General features: G+C 46.8%; 1 protein-coding gene across 12 annotated transcripts in view; it reads right to left on the bottom strand.

The window, feature by feature from the left end:
- Positions 1–20,435, bottom strand: part of PMS1 (PMS1 homolog 1, mismatch repair system component) — a 2,204,114-nt gene that overhangs the window by 19,363 nt on the left and 2,164,316 nt on the right. For all 12 annotated transcript variants that reach the window (XM_069615650.1, XM_069615653.1, XM_069615656.1 and 9 more), the window contains one exon: positions 3,072–3,232. In XM_069615650.1, coding sequence (XP_069471751.1) covers positions 3,072–3,232 — 161 coding nt within the window. The remainder of the gene's footprint in view (positions 1–3,071; positions 3,233–20,435) is intronic.

The raw sequence follows: 20,435 nt of genomic DNA, 5'->3' as shown, positions 1-20,435 counted from the left end.
GGGGAGGAAGCCCACCAACACTTCTTGATTGGTTTGGGCTCCCTTGCTATGCTCCATCACACTGGCATATTTGGGGGAAAAATGTATGCCCCTCCAATTTAGTACACAATTTTTCCAACACTAGTGCTGTAATAATCAGTATAGAAAATAAACTATATCAGATATACTTTCTTTCCATGGCCTGTACACACCACCTTTGTATGATGCTTCAGAGAAATGTATTACCCTGGTGACAAAGTAATGTTGACAGTGGGTATTGAAGTCTTGTGTGGCAGTAATTGTGAATGCAGAGATGTTTTGTGGTGGCGTGTCGAGGATGCACATATAAACGTTTTTCTTTAAATGTGACGGTGTCCTATGATGCCGGTGGCCTCCCAGTCTGCCCATACTGCAATTTTGTAACGTGCAAAGAGTTGGACGCTGCATTCTCTTCTAAGATTCAGAGGCAAAACTTCCTCATGCAGTCATTAATGTGGGCAGATCACTCGTCAGCCACATCTGCACATCTCTTTTTCACCTGTAGGACAGCTAGTTCTGTTAGGTTATTGCTGCTGGAGGTGCGGGGATGATTTTGCTCTCACACTGTTGATAATATGTTGAAGCCCAGGGGCAAATCAGTTTTTCTTTTGGCTTGGTAATAATGTGTACTGCAGAAATGAAAGCACAAATAGCAATAAAGACAAGAAGTACACCTCAAAAGTCCTGTTTTGTTGCCCCACATGCTTACTAAAAATGTCAGAGGGGGGTCGTAAATTCACCACATGTGACAGCTTGTAAGGTACATTCGGCCATATGGCAAAACTGGTTTTGCACCCCTGGTTAGAGGATCAGGGCTGAAAATGTCAAGAGCCCTACAGCTAGGGCTCCTGATTAGGTGTAGGTATATGAACTTGAATTTGAGGCACAGAGCTACTGAGGGGCCAAACCGAAACACCCCTGAACACACAAACAAGAGAGAGGCAGGCCGGCAGGCCAGTATTCCATGACCAGATCCAGTGGAGGTGGCAAGCCCACCCACAACACCAAAGACTACTTGCGCACCATGAAGTGAAGCTGAACCCAAGAGACGACACCGGGCTAGCAGATAGCCACAGATCGAAGCCGGTGGACTTGACAAGACCACCAAGGTCCCTAAACAACTCTTGCCCAACAGCCCCAGTGCACTGACATTAGACCCCAAGGCTCACTTGGAACCTCAGACCAGGAGATGTCCTAAAGGTTGAGTACAGGGAAGAAAGATACAAAAGGAAAATAGAACTTGTGTTGGGCTTACACATGAGAGAGTGAAAAAGATTAGGAGTAATGAGAGATTGCTTTTTGGGGTAGTGGGGTAAGATGATGACAGCCTGAAAATGTACCTGAGACCGACAGGGAATATGTCAACTGTCACCTGACAACTGTGCATCAATCTCTAAAAACAGCAACCTCAGGTGCAGAGAACTATCAAAGGAATTGTATGTGACTTTGCATTGTGGATGCTTTTATACAATTTCTTTTTAAAATCAGTCCAACAAACCTAACAAAGACTGCCTTGAGCTTTCTGAACATTCCCAGCACTTATCAGTTAGTATCCTCCATATTGTTATAGAGACTACCTTAGTTTTAACTTTTTGCTCCACCTCTTGCGTACAGCACAATAAACGTGTTCTCTTTGGGACAACCATGCCTCACTAGTTCTCTGTTGAGCCCTTTCACCATAACAGGCCAGAGTCAAGCAACCAGTATTGTGCACCTCCCTCTGTCCATTTCCCAGATTTTTAAGGGTTCCCGAGCGCCCCAACAGAGTGGATACAATGGAAGACTGATTGACATGTGGGACATATTTAACTTAAAACGCAAGGGGTGTGTCAGATGTAAAGCCAGGTTAAATCAGAGTTTTGTATAAAACTACACAACAAAACTGAGTGCTGAAAATCTATGTAAAAGTGGTCCGCTTTCAAGATATACATGTCAGTTAGGGACTAGTCCTCCTACAAAGGACAATTGTGCATGCTAATAGCAAGAAGTATTACAACTGCCTTGCATTTAAATAATATAATATTCAAAGGAATAGCCTGCAAATGGGGTAAAAGAACCAACAGCAGAATCGTATGTACTTGAAGAATGGGCAGGAGTGTGGCCCTGAAGTCGGGGTTTCGTAGAATGTTAGAAAACGCGGCATACTGTGGAGCAAAGCAAATACTTGTTAATTTAAAAAAATGTATGAATTATTTGATGGGTAATTATGTTAGGTGGGCTTTAACGAAAAAGCGATGAATGTAGATTTTGTTAAATTCCACGGTCTAGCACAATTGAATTGAATCTATGAATGACCCCTACAATTAATGTTGTATTGACGCATGAGATAAAATATTCACGGCCAATTCTGAAAGGACTACTCAAACACCTCTATGATTACCAACTAATTCTGATCACCATCATATTCAATTAGTTATTGTTTCAAATGAAAAATCAAAAGATTATTTTCCTCCTGAAGAACCACATCCAATTGGCGAAACACGTGTACAGGATTAGAGAATCAAAGATTAGAGGAAAAAAGGACAAGGATTAGACAATCAAAGGACACAAGGATTAGAGGACAAAAGGACACAAAACAAGAAAGGACCAGATTAATCAGGATCATACAAGACAACAAAAGATGAAAAAAGGATCATATGACATCAAAAGATCATAAGAGGGCACTTATAAAGTCAAAAACCAAGACACTAGGATCTACCAAGTGTTCATCAAGTCACACTGAGAAAAAGGGTCAAATCCAAAATGTACTCGCAATTTCTTCACTTAAGAATAAACAAATTCTGCTTAAACTCACTGTGGGTTGAAAAAAAGTATTGTTTCCCGGGAAAAGATTGTAATCTTATCATTTATATATACATCTGGGCAAATACAGCAGTTAATCTTTAGACAAGTGACAAGATCACATGAAATCCAATTAGGAGCTCGCCTAGAAAAAGAGTAATTGTTTGCAACCTTTTATAAACAATACAATATTTACTGTTGCAGTGGATTAGTTATTTATTTTTTCCTACGTTCTGGTGGATTATTTTACAAAAAACAAAACTGTTCCTTACCTGTAAGTAATTTCTCACTTTAAGCGGGCGGCACTCACATGCTTTTTTTGCATTTTTATTCACAACAGCGTGTAGAATTTCTTTTAAATCTGACAATCCGTAGTAAGGTAATATTTCAGCCATTGCTTCTATTTCTATCTGGTTTTCTGAAATTGCTGCTCCTATAAATAAAAAACACTATTTCAGTTGTTTATCACTTCCAAAGAACTTGAGAAAAAATACTATGCTCTGTTATGAGGTCAATCATCATTCTTTTCATCTGAGACAAATAAATACCCTTCGCCTTATTATGAGTTTGGCAATATTACCCACAGCAAAACCACCAAAAAGATTTAATGTTACCACACTCAGTAACTTGACTCAGAGTAATGCAGAAATTATAAATTACTCATTGTAGTGACTCGCATACTCCTAGTCCATAGTCCCCTTTCCTCCATACTATATGGACATCCCTCACTAAGGACAAGAACTTAACCTTTTTTCACCAGAAAAATAGGTCTTTCACCTTTAAATTTAGTTGTGTCCCGGGGCGTGACCCAGGAGCATACCCTCCCTTGACTCCACCCACTGGCACCACACCTCAGTCCCCTTTGACACATCAGATATATTATATCTGTCTAATGACACACCTTTTGGTAAGGGGGAGGATGGTGGGACGTATGGAGGAAAGGGGACTGTATGGACTAGGAGTATGTTAGTCACTACAGTGAGTAACTTATAATTACTCCCACGTCCCGTCTCCTTTCCTCCATCCTGTATGTGCTATTACCACTGATTGAAGCCCAGGGAGTAGAGACGATGCAACTCCTAAGAAAACAAGTTTATTGAACAGCTTGGCCAAAGGCCGCGTCTGATCTAGCACTAGCGTCCAAGCAATAATGCTTTGCGAAGGTTGAGGAGGGGAGCCCAAGTGGCTGCCCTGCTGAGTGTCTGCCATGGCACGTGTCTTTGGAAGGCCACTGCTGTCGCCTTGGCTCTGACCGCATGAGCGTGTATGTTTGTTGATAGCTTCATGCGTTGCCCTAGCTATAGGGGCCTTTGGGGCCTGACACCCTGGCTTTAATCCGCCGAAAGTAATAAACAGGGCATCCGATTTGCAGAAGCTCCTTGTCCTGTCAAGGTAGAATCTCAGCGCTCTCCTGACGTCTAGACAATGTAACACCTTCTCTACTTCATCTTTCGGGTTTGGGAAGAAAGTCAAAGTGTTATTTCTTCAATGAGGTGAAAAGACACCACGTTTGGTAGAAATAAGGGGTCTGTACGGAGCACTACCATGCTCCGATGGAAAACCTTATATGGCTCTGATGCCGCGGGGGCCTGAATTTCGCTGACTCTGCGCACCGAGGTAAGACCCACCAGGAGTGCTGTTTTAATAGTGCCCAATCTGATGTCTATAGATGCCATGGGCTCGTATGGTTTGCGGGCCAGGGTGGCCAGAACCACGCTGTGAACCCAGATCGGGTGCGGGCGCTTGACAGGTGGGTACAGTCTAGTTAGCCTGCCAGATGTCTTTTAACCACTGGGTTGGAAGTGGAGAGAACATCATCACCACAACTTTTGTATGCACCCATGCCCGACAGGTAGGGGTGACATGTATCAACCTGCACCCCTGACTGTGCCAGATGTGCCGAGAAGGACAGCATGTGATCCATGTTGCACCCCAGGGGGCGTACACCCTTCTCCTTGGCCCAGTGGCAGAATCTGGGCCATTTGCTTCTGTATTGAATCCTAGTGGAAGCTCTTCTTGCCCCTTGAATGATCTCCAAGTTGTCCTGTGACAAATGGAGGTGCTGTAGGTTTATGTGCTCAGGAACCAGGCTGCTAGGGTAACCTCTCCAGGGAGGGATGCACTATTGCTCGTCCTTGCTGGTACAACAGTGGATCTGTCCCCACTGGGAGGGGAATTGATTGTTGATTCGAGAGTCTCAGTCGCTCTGAGGACCACCGTCTGGCTGGCCACCATGGCGCTAACAGAATGAGGCATAGTTGGCATGCCTCTTTGACTTTGCCGATGACCATGTGGATTAACAGAGTCAGCAGGAAGTTGCAAGGCATACCCCAGCGAACCCCTGCCCTGTCCCATCCCGGATGCACACTGTTGACACCTCCTGCTGAGTATGGTGGCAAATAAGTCTATCTGTGGATGACCCCACTTGTTGAAAATCTCCTGTAGGACCCTCTTGTTCAACTGCGAATAGTTGTCGACCCCCAGTCTGCTGAGCCTGTGCGACTCTAGGTTGGATTCGCCCGGCAGGTGGATCGCAGAGAGTCAAATGCTGTTCGCTGAGGCCCATTCCCATATATGGATAATAAAGATTTTCCATAATAACTTACTAGAAAGTCTTAATTCTATTAAAGACTCGGAGGCGAGCATTATGCTTCTCTTTCTTTTATTCGACAATAAAGAAAAAGCTCAGCAGCTAGATATTTGTGCACCAAATGTGCCATGAGTAATGTGCAGAAAACAGGTGCACCAAATATGCATAATAAGCATAGCAATATAACAGTAATACAACAGTAACATCATAACATAAAGGGTAAGAGTCTTTGAAGTAACTACATTTCCCAGGGAGCTTAACTCCAGTTCATTTAGAGGCCATCAACACATGACCTAGTCCACCAATAGTAGTTCAGATCCCCTGCATAAACAGTCCTAAACATGATGACACTTCCTCTTTCCAGGCTGCGAACTTAGCTGTCCATAGTAGAAGATAACTGTAGCCAACTTGAAGAAGAACTTGTGTCGGGCCGTAATCAGGTGGACTTGTCTGTAGGCGCTGTCAAAGAAAAGGAAAAATTAGTCTCGTGTATATGACAACCCCAGATCCCTTACCAGGGTGGGAGAAAATCGTGGAGTTATTCCGATAGAATACATGTAAATTTCAGAACATTAATCTTTTCATTGCATATTTAATGAACATCAAGTAACATGCTGTTATTTTCTCGCCGGGTGGGATAATGCTCGCCTCTGAGTCTTTAATAGAATTAAGACTTTCTAGTAAGTCATTATGGAAAATCTTTATTCTATGTCAAGACCGGAGGATCCCATTATGCTTGTTTAAAGCTTACTTACACAATGGATGCCGGCTCATCTACCGGTTTTAGATAGAATTGTTTGAATACTGATTCACTTGCCCAGTCTGCCATCCTCATGATATCTTCTAGGCGAACTCCTGCCTGAAAGGCTTTGGAGGCCATGGCTCCTCTAACGGAGTGGGCTCCGAAGTGCTTGGTGTCTATCCCAGCTTGAGCTAGCGTCCACCAGACCCAACGTGCTAAGGTCAGCGCTGATACCGCTTTGTGCGGTTTATGCAGAGCGATCAGTAGCTGCCCGTTAGGGGAGGTTCTGAGTGAAGCCGTCTTTTCTTCGTAGAATTTTAAGCATTTAACCAAGCAGAGCTTAGGTTGATCTCTAAAGGCGGGATAAGAAATCACCCTGGAATTGCACTTTGTTCTTCTATGAATATGGAATACAATGCCATCAGGAGAAAAGGCTCTGCCTGCTAGATCTAGAGCTATGATGTCCGAGACTCTCCTGCAGGATACCAAGCAGAGTAGAGTAGTGAGTTTGCCAGATAGGGCCGTACGTGATAGTTCTTCGTTACGAGGCCATGACAGAAAAAGGTTCAGTACTTTATTAACGTCTCAAAGCTTGTCATAGCGAGCTGAAGGTGGGACGGTAAGCCTTACACCCTTGAGCTACCTGCAGACGAGGTGGTGTTCTCCTGCTGGTACTCCTTGGATAAGGTCATGACCTATGGAAATTGCTGAACGGTAGGCATTCACAAACCTGTAGGCGAGCCCTTTTTCCGCTAGGGATGCTAAAAATTCAAAACTCTTCTACAGGTGCTGAAATTGGAAGTAATCCTTTCTCACGACACCAGGAGCTCCAGATGCTCCAAGAGTTGGAATATCTCATCCGGGTACTAGGAGCCCAGCTCTCTTCGATAAGGTTGATAGCTTTGTGAAACATGCCTTGGACTCTCCATCTTGAACTGAAATCCTCCAGGCCACTAAGGTCAGAGATCCGCTGAGGAGGAGAGGATGACATTGACCTGATGGATCTAATAGGAGATCCGGAAACTGGGGTAGTAGGATTGGAGAATCCGAAGAAAGTTCCAGAAGAAGTGGATACCAGGTCTGAGATGTCCAGAACGGCGCTATAAGGATCAGATTTGCATCCTCCTGACGGGCCTTCGCCAGGGTCCTCGCTATCATAGTGAAAGGAGGAAAGGCATACAGTATTCCCTGAGACCATTACTGCAGGAATGCGTCTTTTGCAGCTGCTGCCGGGTCTGGCCTCCAGTTGTAGAACGTTGGTAGTTGGGAGTTGAGTCTGGAAGCAAAGATGTCTATGGATCTCCTGAAGGCGGAGGAAAACCTCTCTGTTGAGTCTCCAATCGCTGTAATATGTCGAGTGGTGGGAGTACCAGTCCGCTACTACATTTGAGAGGCCGGGAAGGTACTCCGCTGTAACTGAAATCTGATGATCCAGACAAAAATGCCAGAAGTCCTTGGCTAGTTCTGCTAGGGGTCTCGACTTGGTGCCGCCCAGATGGTTGATGTATCTTACCGCCGAGATGTTGTCCATCTTTAGTAAAATACAGCAACTGCCTTTGACTTTGGCAAAAGAGTGCACTGCAAAGGAACCTGCAAGAAGCTCTAGAAAATTGATATGAAGGTCCAGCTCTTGAGGGGACCAAGTCCCTCCCGTGGCTACGGAACCGCATCTCGCTCCCCAACCGGAGCGACTCGCATCCGACTCGATAATAATATCTGGAGCGGAGCCGAAGATGGCTCTGCCATTCCAGGCTTCTATGTGAGTGAGCCACCAGTTGAGCTCTATCCTCGCTTGAGGAGACAGTGTCAGGAGTTGAGAATGAGAAAGGCTTTGCCTTAAGTGTTGGCCTTTTAGTCTTTGCAGTTCTTGATAGTGAAGAGGGCCGGGAAATATTGCTTGAATGGAAGATGAAAGTAGCCCTATCACTCTTGCTAGTTCTCGAAGAGAGAACATGTTCTTCTGTAAGAGTCTGCGTATCTCTCTTTTGGTAGAGTGAATCTTGGCTGATGGGAGTCGAAGTTGAGAATTCTGTGTATCCACTATGAATCCCAGAAATTCCATATTTTCGGATGGAAGTAGAACTGACTTCTCCCAGTTTATAAGAAAACCGAGGCTATGTAGCAAGTTTATTGCCAATTCGGTTTATTTCTGAACTAACTCCTGTGAGTGGGCCATGAAAATAATGTTGTCTAGATAAATTATGAGACGGACACCTTGCTCTCTTAATTGAGCTACTACAGGTTTTAAGAGTTTGGTGAAGACCCAAGGCGCCGAAGAGAGTCCGAAGGGGAGACTTGTGAATTCCCAATCTCGATTTCTCCAGGAGAATCTGAGGTAACTGATGTGTGCTTGATGAATCGGCACTGCGAGGTAAGCGTCTTTTAAGTCTAGGTGCATAAGCCAGTCGTTCGGTCTCAGAAGATCTCTGAGCATGTGTATACCCTCCATTTTGAAATGGCGGTAAAGGATGAATTCGTTGAGCGCTCTGAGGTTTATGACTGGGTGCACTTTTTACTTCCTGCATACCAGATATATGGGACTGAAGAAGCCTCCCTGACTTGCGCAGGGGCAAAACGCTTGCTTCTGATGGAGACTGAGTATTTCGCTGTTTAAGGTGGTTTGATCTGATAGAGACATTACTATGGGAGTGGGGTGACATGTCTGAATGGGCTGCGTGAAAAACTCTAGGCGTAGACCCCGAGCTGTGTCCCTTACCCAGGCGTCTCCCGATAAGGTATCCCAAGCATTTGCAAACATCCTTAACCTCCCTCCTATAGGTGTTAACTGCGCCAGTGCCACTATCAGTACACTGACCTGTAGGTTGTTGTTGGGCTGGGTATCTAGCCGCTCTCCTCCAGGGACGCCCTCTTCCACGACCTCTCGAGGGGAAGAAAGTGTCCGGGCGTTCTTGCCAGGAATTATGCTGGCCTCTGGATTGTTGAGGTCTCTTGTTGAAGAAGTAACGGCCGGAAGAGCGACCGCTTCCTCGTCCGGACCTGGAGAAAACCTTGGTTGCAAATACTCTTTTTATTGAAGCCTGTGCTTTGTCCAACGCCGTGAATGTCCCGACGAATTTTGTCATCTCCTTCATAAAAGGATCTCCGAAGAGCTGGCCTTGCGCAGTTGGCCCGGATTCTGTGTCTGCCAGTTCGGTTAATTTGGCATCTATTTTGTATAGGATGCCTTTCCGTCGCTCTGTTGAGATGGCGCAACTGGCGTTGCCCAAGGAACCCAACCGGACAATATCACTGGGTAGATCACTGGGTCGATGGGGTCCGAGGAGGTGATGGCTGCATTCGCAAGATCAGAGATTTTTGCTAGTGGACCTGCTATGTCCAGTACTTTATCCTGGCAGGCCTTCCAGGCACGATCAAAGCCTTCCTGGGGTCTTTAACGTTTTTACCTAGAAATGTAATCATTTTAGAATCAAGCTCTGGGGTCAGAGCTACTTTATCCGCAATGTCTGGGCGTGGACATTCAGCACGTAGTCTGGCCCGAACTTCTTTATCGAGTGGCTTGCGCAGCCTAAGGTGGATGTAACTCGATGTCTTGGAAGATGGTTCCCAGTCGGTGGACCTGGGGTGTATTAAGTCTTCCGGGGTAAACAAATCTAGGGTCTGCCGCAATCTCTGACGCAGAGGGTTTTGAATCCTCTAAATGAAATTCCTCATCTGAAGAGGAGTGAGAAAAATCAGCGTCGTAGACATTCTTATTATGATCTTCTTCTTAAGAGCCCTGTTCATATCCCTCTGGGCTTGAGGGTCTATTTCCCCCGATTTCCTCCTCGCGGTAAGAGAGTTGATGGGAAGGGGTTACCTTCCTGTTCATGAAGGCTTGTTTCAGCCTTGAGAAGGCGTCCGTTACGGCAGCTGTGGCATTAGATGGCTGGCTCGGGGGAGTCGTCAAGCTTTTACTCTTGCGAGCCGGTGTACATCCCCCTTCGGTAAGGTGCTTCCTTTTCTGTGTTCTCTTCCTTCCAGGAGGGGAGGTCCCTCTGAAATGCTCCTCCATAGTGTCTAGGTGATTTTTTGTATAGGAATGAGCATATCCGTTACAGCTCTCTTAACGCTGGTCTCAACTGAGGATCCCAGAACCTTCTATAAACTATTAGCCATTGCCACGTCATCTATGTAACAGTGATCTCCCTCAGCCTCCGACCAAGCCTGATCTGATTGAAGTGAGTACTGTTCTGCCATTATAAAATAAATGCACCTTACTCACTTTTTTTTTTTTCTTTTTTCTTTTCTGGGCTTCTGAACGCCTTCTCTCACTGCCCAGTAATCTTATTTCAGTTCAGCTTTGTAATTGTTTTTAATATGCTGAATGTGAGATTTCTTTGATCTATCCGCGGTGAAAAAAAAAAACCTGCGAGAAGAAACACTCGTTCTTGTCTGAGGAAGGATTCCGGGGATCGAGCTGCAAGAAGCTGCGCCGGAATGCAGAGGAAAGGACCAGGAGAGCAGGAGCTCCCCTGGCGGCCTGCAGGCGGTGCAGCGTGTTCCGGCTTGGCCGCAGCGGACTCCCAGTGCTTCAGGAGCGCAACGAAGCCGCGAGTCTGCCGAGGGATCCGCTCGATGAGCGAATTAAATAACAGCTGATCAGCTGTGACCGCGTGAAGCAGAGCTTCACATTAAGCGGTCTCTGAGGCCAGAGAACTGGCGTCGGAGCTCAACATAAAAAATATGAATTATTTTTTTATTTTTATTTTTTTAAAGTAAAATTCGTATAATCCTATAACCATGCAGTAAACATATATTATGAAATGTTGCAACGTTATCTTTAAATTATAAAATCATGACATAAGCAGAGCTAAACATGAAGTACCTATCTCTTGCTGTGAGCAGCAAAGAAAGAGGAAGTGTCATCATGTTTAGGACTGTTTATGCAGGGGATCTGAACTACTATTGGTGGACTAGTTCACAAGTTGATGGCTTCTAAATTAACTGGAGCTAAGCTCCCTGGGAAATGTAGTTCCTGCAGGGACTCTTACCCTTTATGTTATGATGTTACTGTTATATTGCTATGCTTATGATACATATTTGGTGCACCTGTTTTCTGCACATTACTCATGGCACATTTGGTGCACAAATATCTTGCTGCTGAGCTTTTTCTTTATTGTTGAATAAAAGAAAGTGAAGCATAATGGGAGCCTCCGGTCTTGACATAGAATTTGCCTGCACAGAGGGGGTGATCTGGTGCCCCCCTGTTTGTTGATGCAGTGCACGCAAGTAAAATACAGACTGGGCTGTTGTTGATAATTGTGAAGGAAGCTTTCAATGGTCATCATTTCGAGCCAATTGATGTGCTTGCCCGGGTCCTCTGTAGACCTTAGGTAATGCATACTGAGGTGGCTCAGCGTGGCATTAGCCTGGCCGCTGTATTCTCGACTTGCTCTGGTGAATACGCACAAACCAACCAGTCGTCGAGGTATGGATAAATATAGTGGCCCTCTGATCTGGGCAGTGCAGCCACTGCATTCATGAGCCTCATAAACACCCTTGGGGCTGAATTGTTACTGGGCAGATGCAACTTCCTTCGCATCTGCCCAGTAACAAAACCTAGTCCACTTGCTCTTGTACTGGCTCCTAGTAGCGTCGCTCCTAGCACCCTGTATGAGGTCTAGGTTAGCCTGTGACAGATGCAGATGCTTTAATGTGACCTGCTCAGGAACCACGCTGCGAGGGCTAACCTCTGGGGGGTGGGGTGAATGACCGTGCCTCCCTGCTGCGATAGTAGGTGAGCTGGGGCCAGCGGAAGGACCATCGCCACCCCGGTCACCAAAGAGCTATCAGAATTACACGTAGGTGCCGGGACTCCCTTATCTTGCAGATTACCCTGTGTACCAGGAGAGTGGGAGGGAAGGCATATGCATACATGTTTGTTCCACTGTATCTGAAACGCATCACCCAGAGAGCCCTGGCCCTGCCCCTGCCTGGACGTAAACTAAGGGCACCTCATGTTGGACCAGGTCGCAAATAGATCCATCTGCTGAAGATCCCCTAAATAACCTCTTTGTTCAACTGCCATTCGTAGTTGTCTGAACCCAGCCTGCTGAGCCTGTCTGCCTCCAGGTTGGACTCCCCCGCGAGGTGGATTGCTGCCAAGTGTATGTTGTTTACCAGAGCACACTCCCAAATGCTGACTGCTAGAGTGCAGAGGGGAGGAAACCCGGTGCCACCCTGCTTGTTGACGTAATACATGCTGGTGGAGTTGTCCGTTTGGATAAGAATAGGCTTGTCACCGACCATCAAGAGGAAGGCTTCGAGAGCAAGCCAGATGGTCAGTTAATGTGAGCTTCCTGCTCCCGAAGGGACCAGATCCCGTGGACACTCTGGCTGTCCAGGGTGGCTCCCCAGCCCTCTAGGGATGAGTCTTTGGTGATGGTAACCTGCGGTGCTGGTTGCCGGAAGGGTCTGCCTATCCCAAGTTGTAGTCCATGCTGCACCAGACTAGGTCTTGGTGAAGCTGAAGTGGTATGCTGACCAGCTGCGCCTGGGAACCCTTACCTGACTCCAGGAGGCTGCAAAGTGCAGCTGCATCTTGAGTCTCGTGTGTGGCACTGCTAGGAGACATGCTGCCATGATGCCCAGGAAGTGTTGCTACCACCATGCTGAGGTCACTGACCTGCTGAGGAAATGGCCCTTGGCTCTCTTGATGGCTGTGATATTGTCCACCAAGGGAAAACTCTCTCGGAGCTCGTATCCCAGGTGAGGCCAGGAACGTTAGATTCTGCGTAGGCTCTAGTTGCGACTTCTTGAGATTGATGGAAAATCCCAACTCGTGTAGCGTTTTCACGAGGGCGGAGGCAGTGTGTCGGACTGCCTCCAGAGAGCCTGCTCTGCCGAGCCAGTCGTCTAGGTATGGACAGGCGTGGTGACCCTGGGCCCTGAGAAGGGCTGCCACTGCATTAATAAATCTGGTAAAGACCCAGGGGGTTGAATTGAGGCCAAAGGGTAGAACCATGTGTTGGAAATAAAAGCCCATGATCCTGAACCTCTGAAAGGACTGATGGGGCTGCCAGATTGGGACGTGTAGGTATGCATCCTTCAGATCCAGGGAGCACATCCAGTCTCCCATGCACAATGTATGCACAATAAGCACTGGGGTAACCACCTTGAACTTTTGAAGAGGGAGGAAAAGGTTCAAGGTGGAAAGGTCTAACAACTCTGAGGAAAGCCTGGTTCTTCTTGTTTATGGTGAAAATCCATGAATAGAAGGCCAGACCCCGCTGGGAGGCTGGGACTTTTTCCACAGCCTGACTCTCCATGAGCAATCGAATTTCCACCAACAGAGTTGCTGTCCCAATCTGTGGAAGGGGAGGGCAGGAGAGAGGGGAGGGAGGGATCAGTAGGCGGTAGTCCGTGGCCACTACTGAGAGGATCCAGGGGTCCGTGAACCTGGTGTGCCAGCATTGAGAGTGAAGGGCAAGCCTGCCCCCCAACGGAGACAGGTGGACCCGGATGAGAGTGCTATGCCTTTTTCCCCCTCTGAGGCAGGGGCTGAGGAGGGGGACTGAAAAAAGCCTTTATTCCCCACCTTGTGCTGTTTGCGGAGGTGTTGACTTGGAGACCGGTCCGGCTGTCTTGACCTTCGTTCCTGGAAGCCTCGGAGCATGCTGGTGCGCCTTGCTGTAGGTCTTGGGTGTTGACTTCGTGAGGATAGGTAAGGATTTTGCAGTCTGGGAACTGTTCTTCTTATCAAGTTCCTCATCGGTGGTGGAATGAAAAAGGTTGCGACCCTCGAATGGAAGGTCCAATATGTGCTCCTATATGTCCGGGTTGAACTTGGTAGCCCGTGGCCAGGCTGTTGTTCTCATATCCGTAGCGATGGAGATGGCACAGCCAGAGGTGTCTATTTGGGCCACGGTGGACTCCATTATGTCCTGTGCAATAATTTTTGCTTCCGTCAGCCTGGCCTTGTAGCGCGCCTGACTCTGTACCCGAAGTTCCAGAAGGAAGTCGGCTATTTCCCGCCAAAGCCTTTGCTTGACATCAGCGAGCATAGCGTCCGCATTGGATTAACGAAGGTGCAATGCGGTGTTGAAATAGACCTTCTTTCCATAGGCTTCCAAGATCTTCTCCTCCTTACCCAGGAGTGTCGAGGCTGAGGTAGCCGAGGAAGATTGCGGCTTGGAGTAGAGTGAGGCTGCGACGATCACTGAGGAGTATGGCTGAGGGTGTGCCGACAGCAAGAGTGTTTACCCCTCCATTTGCCTGTACCTGGCATTGAGGCGCCTGTTGGTAGGCTGCGCTGAATGGGGTTTAAGCCATCCTTTTTTGGCCAGAGCCGCAACGTCCTTCTGCATTGGAATCCCTGTTCTAGCCGCAGGGCGTAGAGTGAGGACCTACAGCAGGACCCCACCTCTGGTTGTTCAACCTCGGGTTGTGGCGGCCCCAGGTATTCAACCTGCGAGCAGTTCATGAAATGTCTTGGCCGAGGAAGGCGTGTCAGGCTCCTCCTCCTCATCAGTGTCCACCAAACTGTCCTGTTGGTCCAGTGCAGCTGGAGGAGTACTGGGCGCCGAGTACTAAGGTGTACTGACCGGAGCCGGAGGCTGCTGTGGAGAGAGATATGGAACCGCCAGAACTGCAGGAGATGGGGGTCGGGGGTGGAGGGGTTATACTGTGGGAACAGGCATGGGTGCAGCAGAGGCTTCACGGGGGCCTGAAGTGCTGGAGCCACAGTTGGAGCGGCCGTTGGTGCTAGCGGCAGAACTGGAGGCAGGACTGGGGGGGGGGGCATATCCCTGAACACATCCTTGAGGATGACGCCCATCTCATAAGCGTGACGAACTTTAAAAAAAAAATGGTCCTCTCAGGCCGGTGGGGCGCTTGGTGGTGTGGGCATAGGCAAAGGGCCCCGAGGTTGCTGAGGCCTGGGTGCACTTTGCCATGCTGCTTGTGGGGTGTGTCTACCCTGCGACGCTGAAGGATACGCTGTAGGCCCCATGCCTGGTGAAGACCAGTCCCACCTAGAAACTCGCTCTCCTACCTGCTCCCCGAAGGGGGATGGTGTCGGACGAGTGGCCATTTTGTCTGGCAGTGTCCATTTTGTCGGGCTGCATGCCAAGTGCCTGTGTCGTGATGCTTGCCGCGATGGGCTTGCCTCTCCCTGGACTCTTGGCGGTGGAGGTTGAAGCCTACCCTGCACCTCAGGTTAGGGCCTGGTAAGCGGTGTGCCCTCGGCAGTGTCGGTGGTAGTGCTGTGTACAGGCACCCCTTCAGACATTTGTCCGGTAGTAGGGCGTAGCCCCTCGGGCGAAGACCCGGTAATAGAACCTTGCGGTCCATCAGCGTCATCACCGGTAGGATCTTGCAACCCCTCAGACGGTAGCTGAAGCAGTGTCAGTACCTGGGCTGGTGCTAGGACCTGAACGGTCCCTCCCACTAGGACGTTTCCTGGGGAAGGAGTCGCCCTTGCGGGGTGCGGATGAAAACAGTGGCCCTACCTTGGGCCTTGACTTGTGTCTGACGAAATCCTTCAAGTTATCTGGAGGCGACTTTCCAAAGAGCTCTCTCCACCGAGCTAACCTGTTCTTCAGAGCGTGCGGTGTAAGCGTCTCACACGCGGAGCAACCCTCCCAGCCGTGTTCGGGGTCAAGGCAGCGAAGGCAAAGAGGGTGGGGGGCAGACGTAGGGAAGAGCCCCTCGCAGGCTGGACACCTGCTGAAGCCTGATGACGTCGAAATGCACCTGGGAGGAGTGTGGCACCAGAGGACAGAGGTATCTGAATAAAAGACAAACATACTTCTCCGGGGAAGAGTGCATGGAATTACCAGGCCAAAGCCTAACCCAGGAGCACTGGTGAAAGCAGTCTGTTCCCGTCAACGCAGAAAAGAGTACTGGCGAGTGGCTCTGGTGGGCGGTGTCAGGGGAGCGCATGCTCCCAGGACCGCGCCCCAGCGCACCTCTACATTTAAAGCGGAAGAAGATTTTTTCTGGTGAAAAAGGTTCTGTCTCCTGTCCCTAGCGAGCGACGCCCATACGGTATGGAGGAAAGGGGACGGGACATAGGAGTAAGAACAGTTTTGTTTTTTGTGTAGGCATGGGATAGGCATTTGTCCGGCACTACCATAACACTACTAACTGGCTATAAGAAGGCAACGGGTAGAAAACGTTGTGATTTCTTGGGCAAATGATAGCAGCCTCTGACATATGTTTATTAAATACCTATACACAAGCCAAAATGATTGATTTTGTCAAAGCTTTTTTTTTTCTTTAACCTTTTTATTAACATTTTGACATCAACACTTAACTCAACAGTATACATCGGTTGTTATTACAAATCAATACGTACCTCAGTCAGATATTAAAAGGCCTACCTGCATCTTCCTGTTGACAATGCTACAATCTCCAGGTTTATTGACATCAATTAAACAACACATTCTTGAGGCATCAGGTCTGTTGAGGCCAATATTGCAGACAGAAACTCGTCCCATAGGGAGCAGCTGTCCACATCCTCACCTCCTTCAGCCCTGAGCATCCCTATATCCCTTTCCGTAGTTGCCCATTTCACCATGTCTTTGATCCACCTTTCTACAAATTAACGGAATTATTGCTTCCATAACATCGCAATATTTGTATTTGTATTTATTTATTTGTAAAGCACAACCCAGCCCTAATGCATCTGGGTGCTGAAACGTACATGTTACACAAGCACAAGTGTACAGACAATCTTACAGGTTAGAATACAAGCAGTAACAATAAAATGAGATACATGGTACAGATAGAGATTGCACGGGTGTGATATACAAGCAATTAGAAATAGTTGACGTATCTAATACAAAAATACATGTAGATATTATACAATTTGGAGACATATATACATCTGGTAAAGACCCTAAAGTAAAGAGCAGCTGAACACCTTAAAGTATCGAGCTTAGTGTTGTGCAGATTATTTTATAGGTTAGGTTGGTTATAGCCTTGCTCAATGAACCAAGCAATGTGTCATTTCATCAGTGTTTGTGGTTTTTTTTATCATTTATAAAGCGTGCCACACCCTGAGGTATCTAGACGCAATACAAGACAGCTTGGAAAAAGTGAATACATGGATAAGTCAGGGAAAGGCAATGGGTACATTAATACATAACAGTGAAGTACATGGATGCATACCTTGCAATAGGAGGCACGGCGATGCGTACAGAGTATACATTTGACATTGTATTTTAAACATGAATAATTGCATCAGTGGAAATGACAACAGGAAAAAACATAAGTGCAGGTTTATAGGGCATGGAATGTCTGGTTTACAGTACTCAGGCAGAAGAGGCAGACGCATCATTTGTGAGGAGCCATTTTTTGGTGTTAGATCTAAAGCTGTGGAAGGTTTGGTCATACCTAGTATATACATTTAATTTGGAGCTTCTCACCTTTCCTGACAGGAATCAACCATAAGAGACACGATTTAACAGATCTATTGAGGGTGTATCCAATGCAATGTTCCAGTCTCTCTAGAGCACCATCCTAGAACTCATACACCTTAGGGCATTCCCACCACATATGCACACATGTGGCAAAGTCACATGTCAACTTCAGACATTTCACATCAATTTGTGCAGGCATCTTTTCTATCAGCACCGGGGTTAGGTAAGCGCATTGCAAACATGTACAGTGTATACATTTAAACCTCATATTCCTTGACACCTTCTTGATGTCCGTGTATGCTCTTGTCCATTCCACATCTGCCAAATGGGTGCCCATATATATTCCTCATTTTTTGTGTACATTGTCAGTACGTGTAGATTTTCTGGTAACTCCTGCTTTGTAAAGTATAGTGATTTATCTGCCCCCTTCCTTTAATGACAGCATTGACTCATTCATATTGTGAGTTAAAGGTTCCTCTGGGAACCCAGCCCAACTCAACCTGAAGCCATCCACCAACCCAGAATATGTCAGAAACTCCACCCTGCCAAGCAAAGAAGCGTTCAAACCCTAGAAACCTATTATCTTCATACATATCACCCAAATACACCATTGACACTCACCCAATTCTATTACCACTCAAGAAACGAGGTTCAGTAGGGCATATAGTACTCCCCACAAATGTCATTCCCCAAAGTTATGGCATGTACATGTATTTCTGGCCCTCAATCTTCATACCTGTTTCCATTCATAATATATTCCTTTAACGTGTGTTGGGGGCCTGTTTGTGCGATGATTCTTATTCAACTATGCAACATTCGTTAACTGTATGGGTGCCACACGTTGCTCAACAGGTCCTATCACAGAATCCCATTCCTCACCTGTTATCCAGGGCACCACATACTGCAACATCGCTGAAAACGTAATATACCCTTAAATCGTGCACCCCTAATCCCCATCCTCATAGGGCAACCTCAAAGCACACAGACTCATTCTGGGACTCTCGCTGCCCCAATATAACATGCTCAGCAATTTAAAAACCAAGCCTGATATAAACATAGGCTTACTCTGCAGCATATATAACATAGTTGGAGGAGCTATCATTTTTGACAGGGAAAACCCAACTCAGTAGTGTCACAGGAAACTTCAGCCAACAGTCCAGAGATTTTTTCAAGCTATCCATTAGCCTGGATACATTATCATCATATGCCTCAACGTTATCCACACTGATCATGACTTCCAAGTACTGGAAAGGGCGACCATCCAATCTATCCAGATTAATACTCGCTGCAGGGTACATATAGGTTTTTCCCCAGTGTATTAGCAATCCCAACACTATGCCAAATTCTTCTGTGTGTTCCAACATTTGTGGAAACGACACAGCCGGATCCTATAAACGAAGTAATATGCCATCCGCGTATAGCAATATCACATTCTCCTGTCCAGGTACCTTAAATGCCAAGTCCCCAAATGTCTTCCTCATTTAGCACGCTAACGTCTCTACCGTCAATGTGAATACTATAACGGCTCTACCGTCAATGTGAATACTATCAGGACAGAGGGCATGCCTGCCTGTTGCCTCTACTCATCCGATATGACCTTATTTGTTTTAATTCGTGCCAACGGGTCCTCGTATAGTAGCTTCATCAAGTTTATTACTGTGTTCCCAAAACCAAAGTAATGCAAAGACTCAATCAAATAATACTAGTCAACGCAGTAAAAGGCTTTATGTGTATCCAAACTGGCTATCGCCCATTCTATGATAAGACAGGAGGCTTGCATTATGCTTTACTTTCTTTATTACTGCCATAATTAGCTTTTCAAATTAAACATTTTTTAAACTGCAATATTTGTAATATTTTTCTGAACATTTTCAAAAAAGATGCAAATTTGGGGTTAAAAGTTTTTAAATCCGTAATGTCTTAAAGTTCTAGCTCCAAACCATGACTCCCATGACTCCCAGAGGTTAGGAAGCCTTGATCTCTCCTCCTGCACCTATCAGCATGCAGGTCAGTCCTTAAGAACCCTCAACACTAGGTCCTTTCCTCTTTCTTTTTTGCTGCCTTGACGAGATAAGTACCTCAATATTTGCCAAGCTAATATGTTAATAATTCCGTTGAGTTTTATCAGTAATGTATACCTTCTGTGACAAAAGAGCTTTGCTTAGTCATTGTAGATAATAGGTGCGCGTTTTACAGTAGCGAGATAAAAAAATATATATAAACATAATCAGGAGCGTGTTCATTTCGACACGTGTTTCGGACGAGTCGCGTGTGTTTTCACGCGGAAGCGGAGAGAGTGAAGTGTGTTCATCCGTCAGTTTTTCTTGGTCAGGAGAGAGACAGGGCCGCCGCCGTGAGTGAATAACGCTCGCCTCAGGCAGCCGGCCCCGCTCCTCCACACTACGTGGTAGCGCCGGCGAACATTAGGACCCAGGAGAGCGGGAGAAGAAGTAAATCTCCCAGCTTCCCCTGCGTGTCCAACGCTCACGCGCACAGTTGAATGTGCGACAGCAGAGCAACTCATACTACGACCTCAACACTTTCCAAATTCTGCAAAAAGAAAAATAATAATAATTCAAACGAAAAATGAACGAAGGGCCGTTTGTATCTGATCTAGGGACAGCAAGTGAGAGATTAACAGCTTGTCCAGTCCCTTTGGCTGACAGACGGATTTTGGCACTGTCAATCTTAGACATGGCTCAATGCAGAAGCCCTGGCCAGACACCATCCACTTCACCAGAGTGGTCGGAAGAAGAGTGGGAGGAAGGGACTTACAACCAAGAGGCAGACCTCTCCCAAAGTTTCAAGCAAGTGCTGGGAGACCCGCTCTCAAAAGCAGTCTCGCAGGGAGTACAACCTATCCCACAAAAGTTGGAAGTGTTGGAGGCTATTTTAGCAGAACAGCAAGCAAGGCTTGCCAGGAAGAGAAGAGCGGAGAGCC

The sequence above is a fragment of the Ambystoma mexicanum genome, chromosome 9 (assembly GCF_040938575.1).
Source record: "Ambystoma mexicanum isolate Mex_15411 chromosome 9, UKY_AmexF1_1, whole genome shotgun sequence".
In the NCBI taxonomy this organism is placed as follows: domain Eukaryota; kingdom Metazoa; phylum Chordata; class Amphibia; order Caudata; family Ambystomatidae; genus Ambystoma; species Ambystoma mexicanum.
This window is presented reverse-complemented; position numbering and strand designations above follow the sequence as displayed.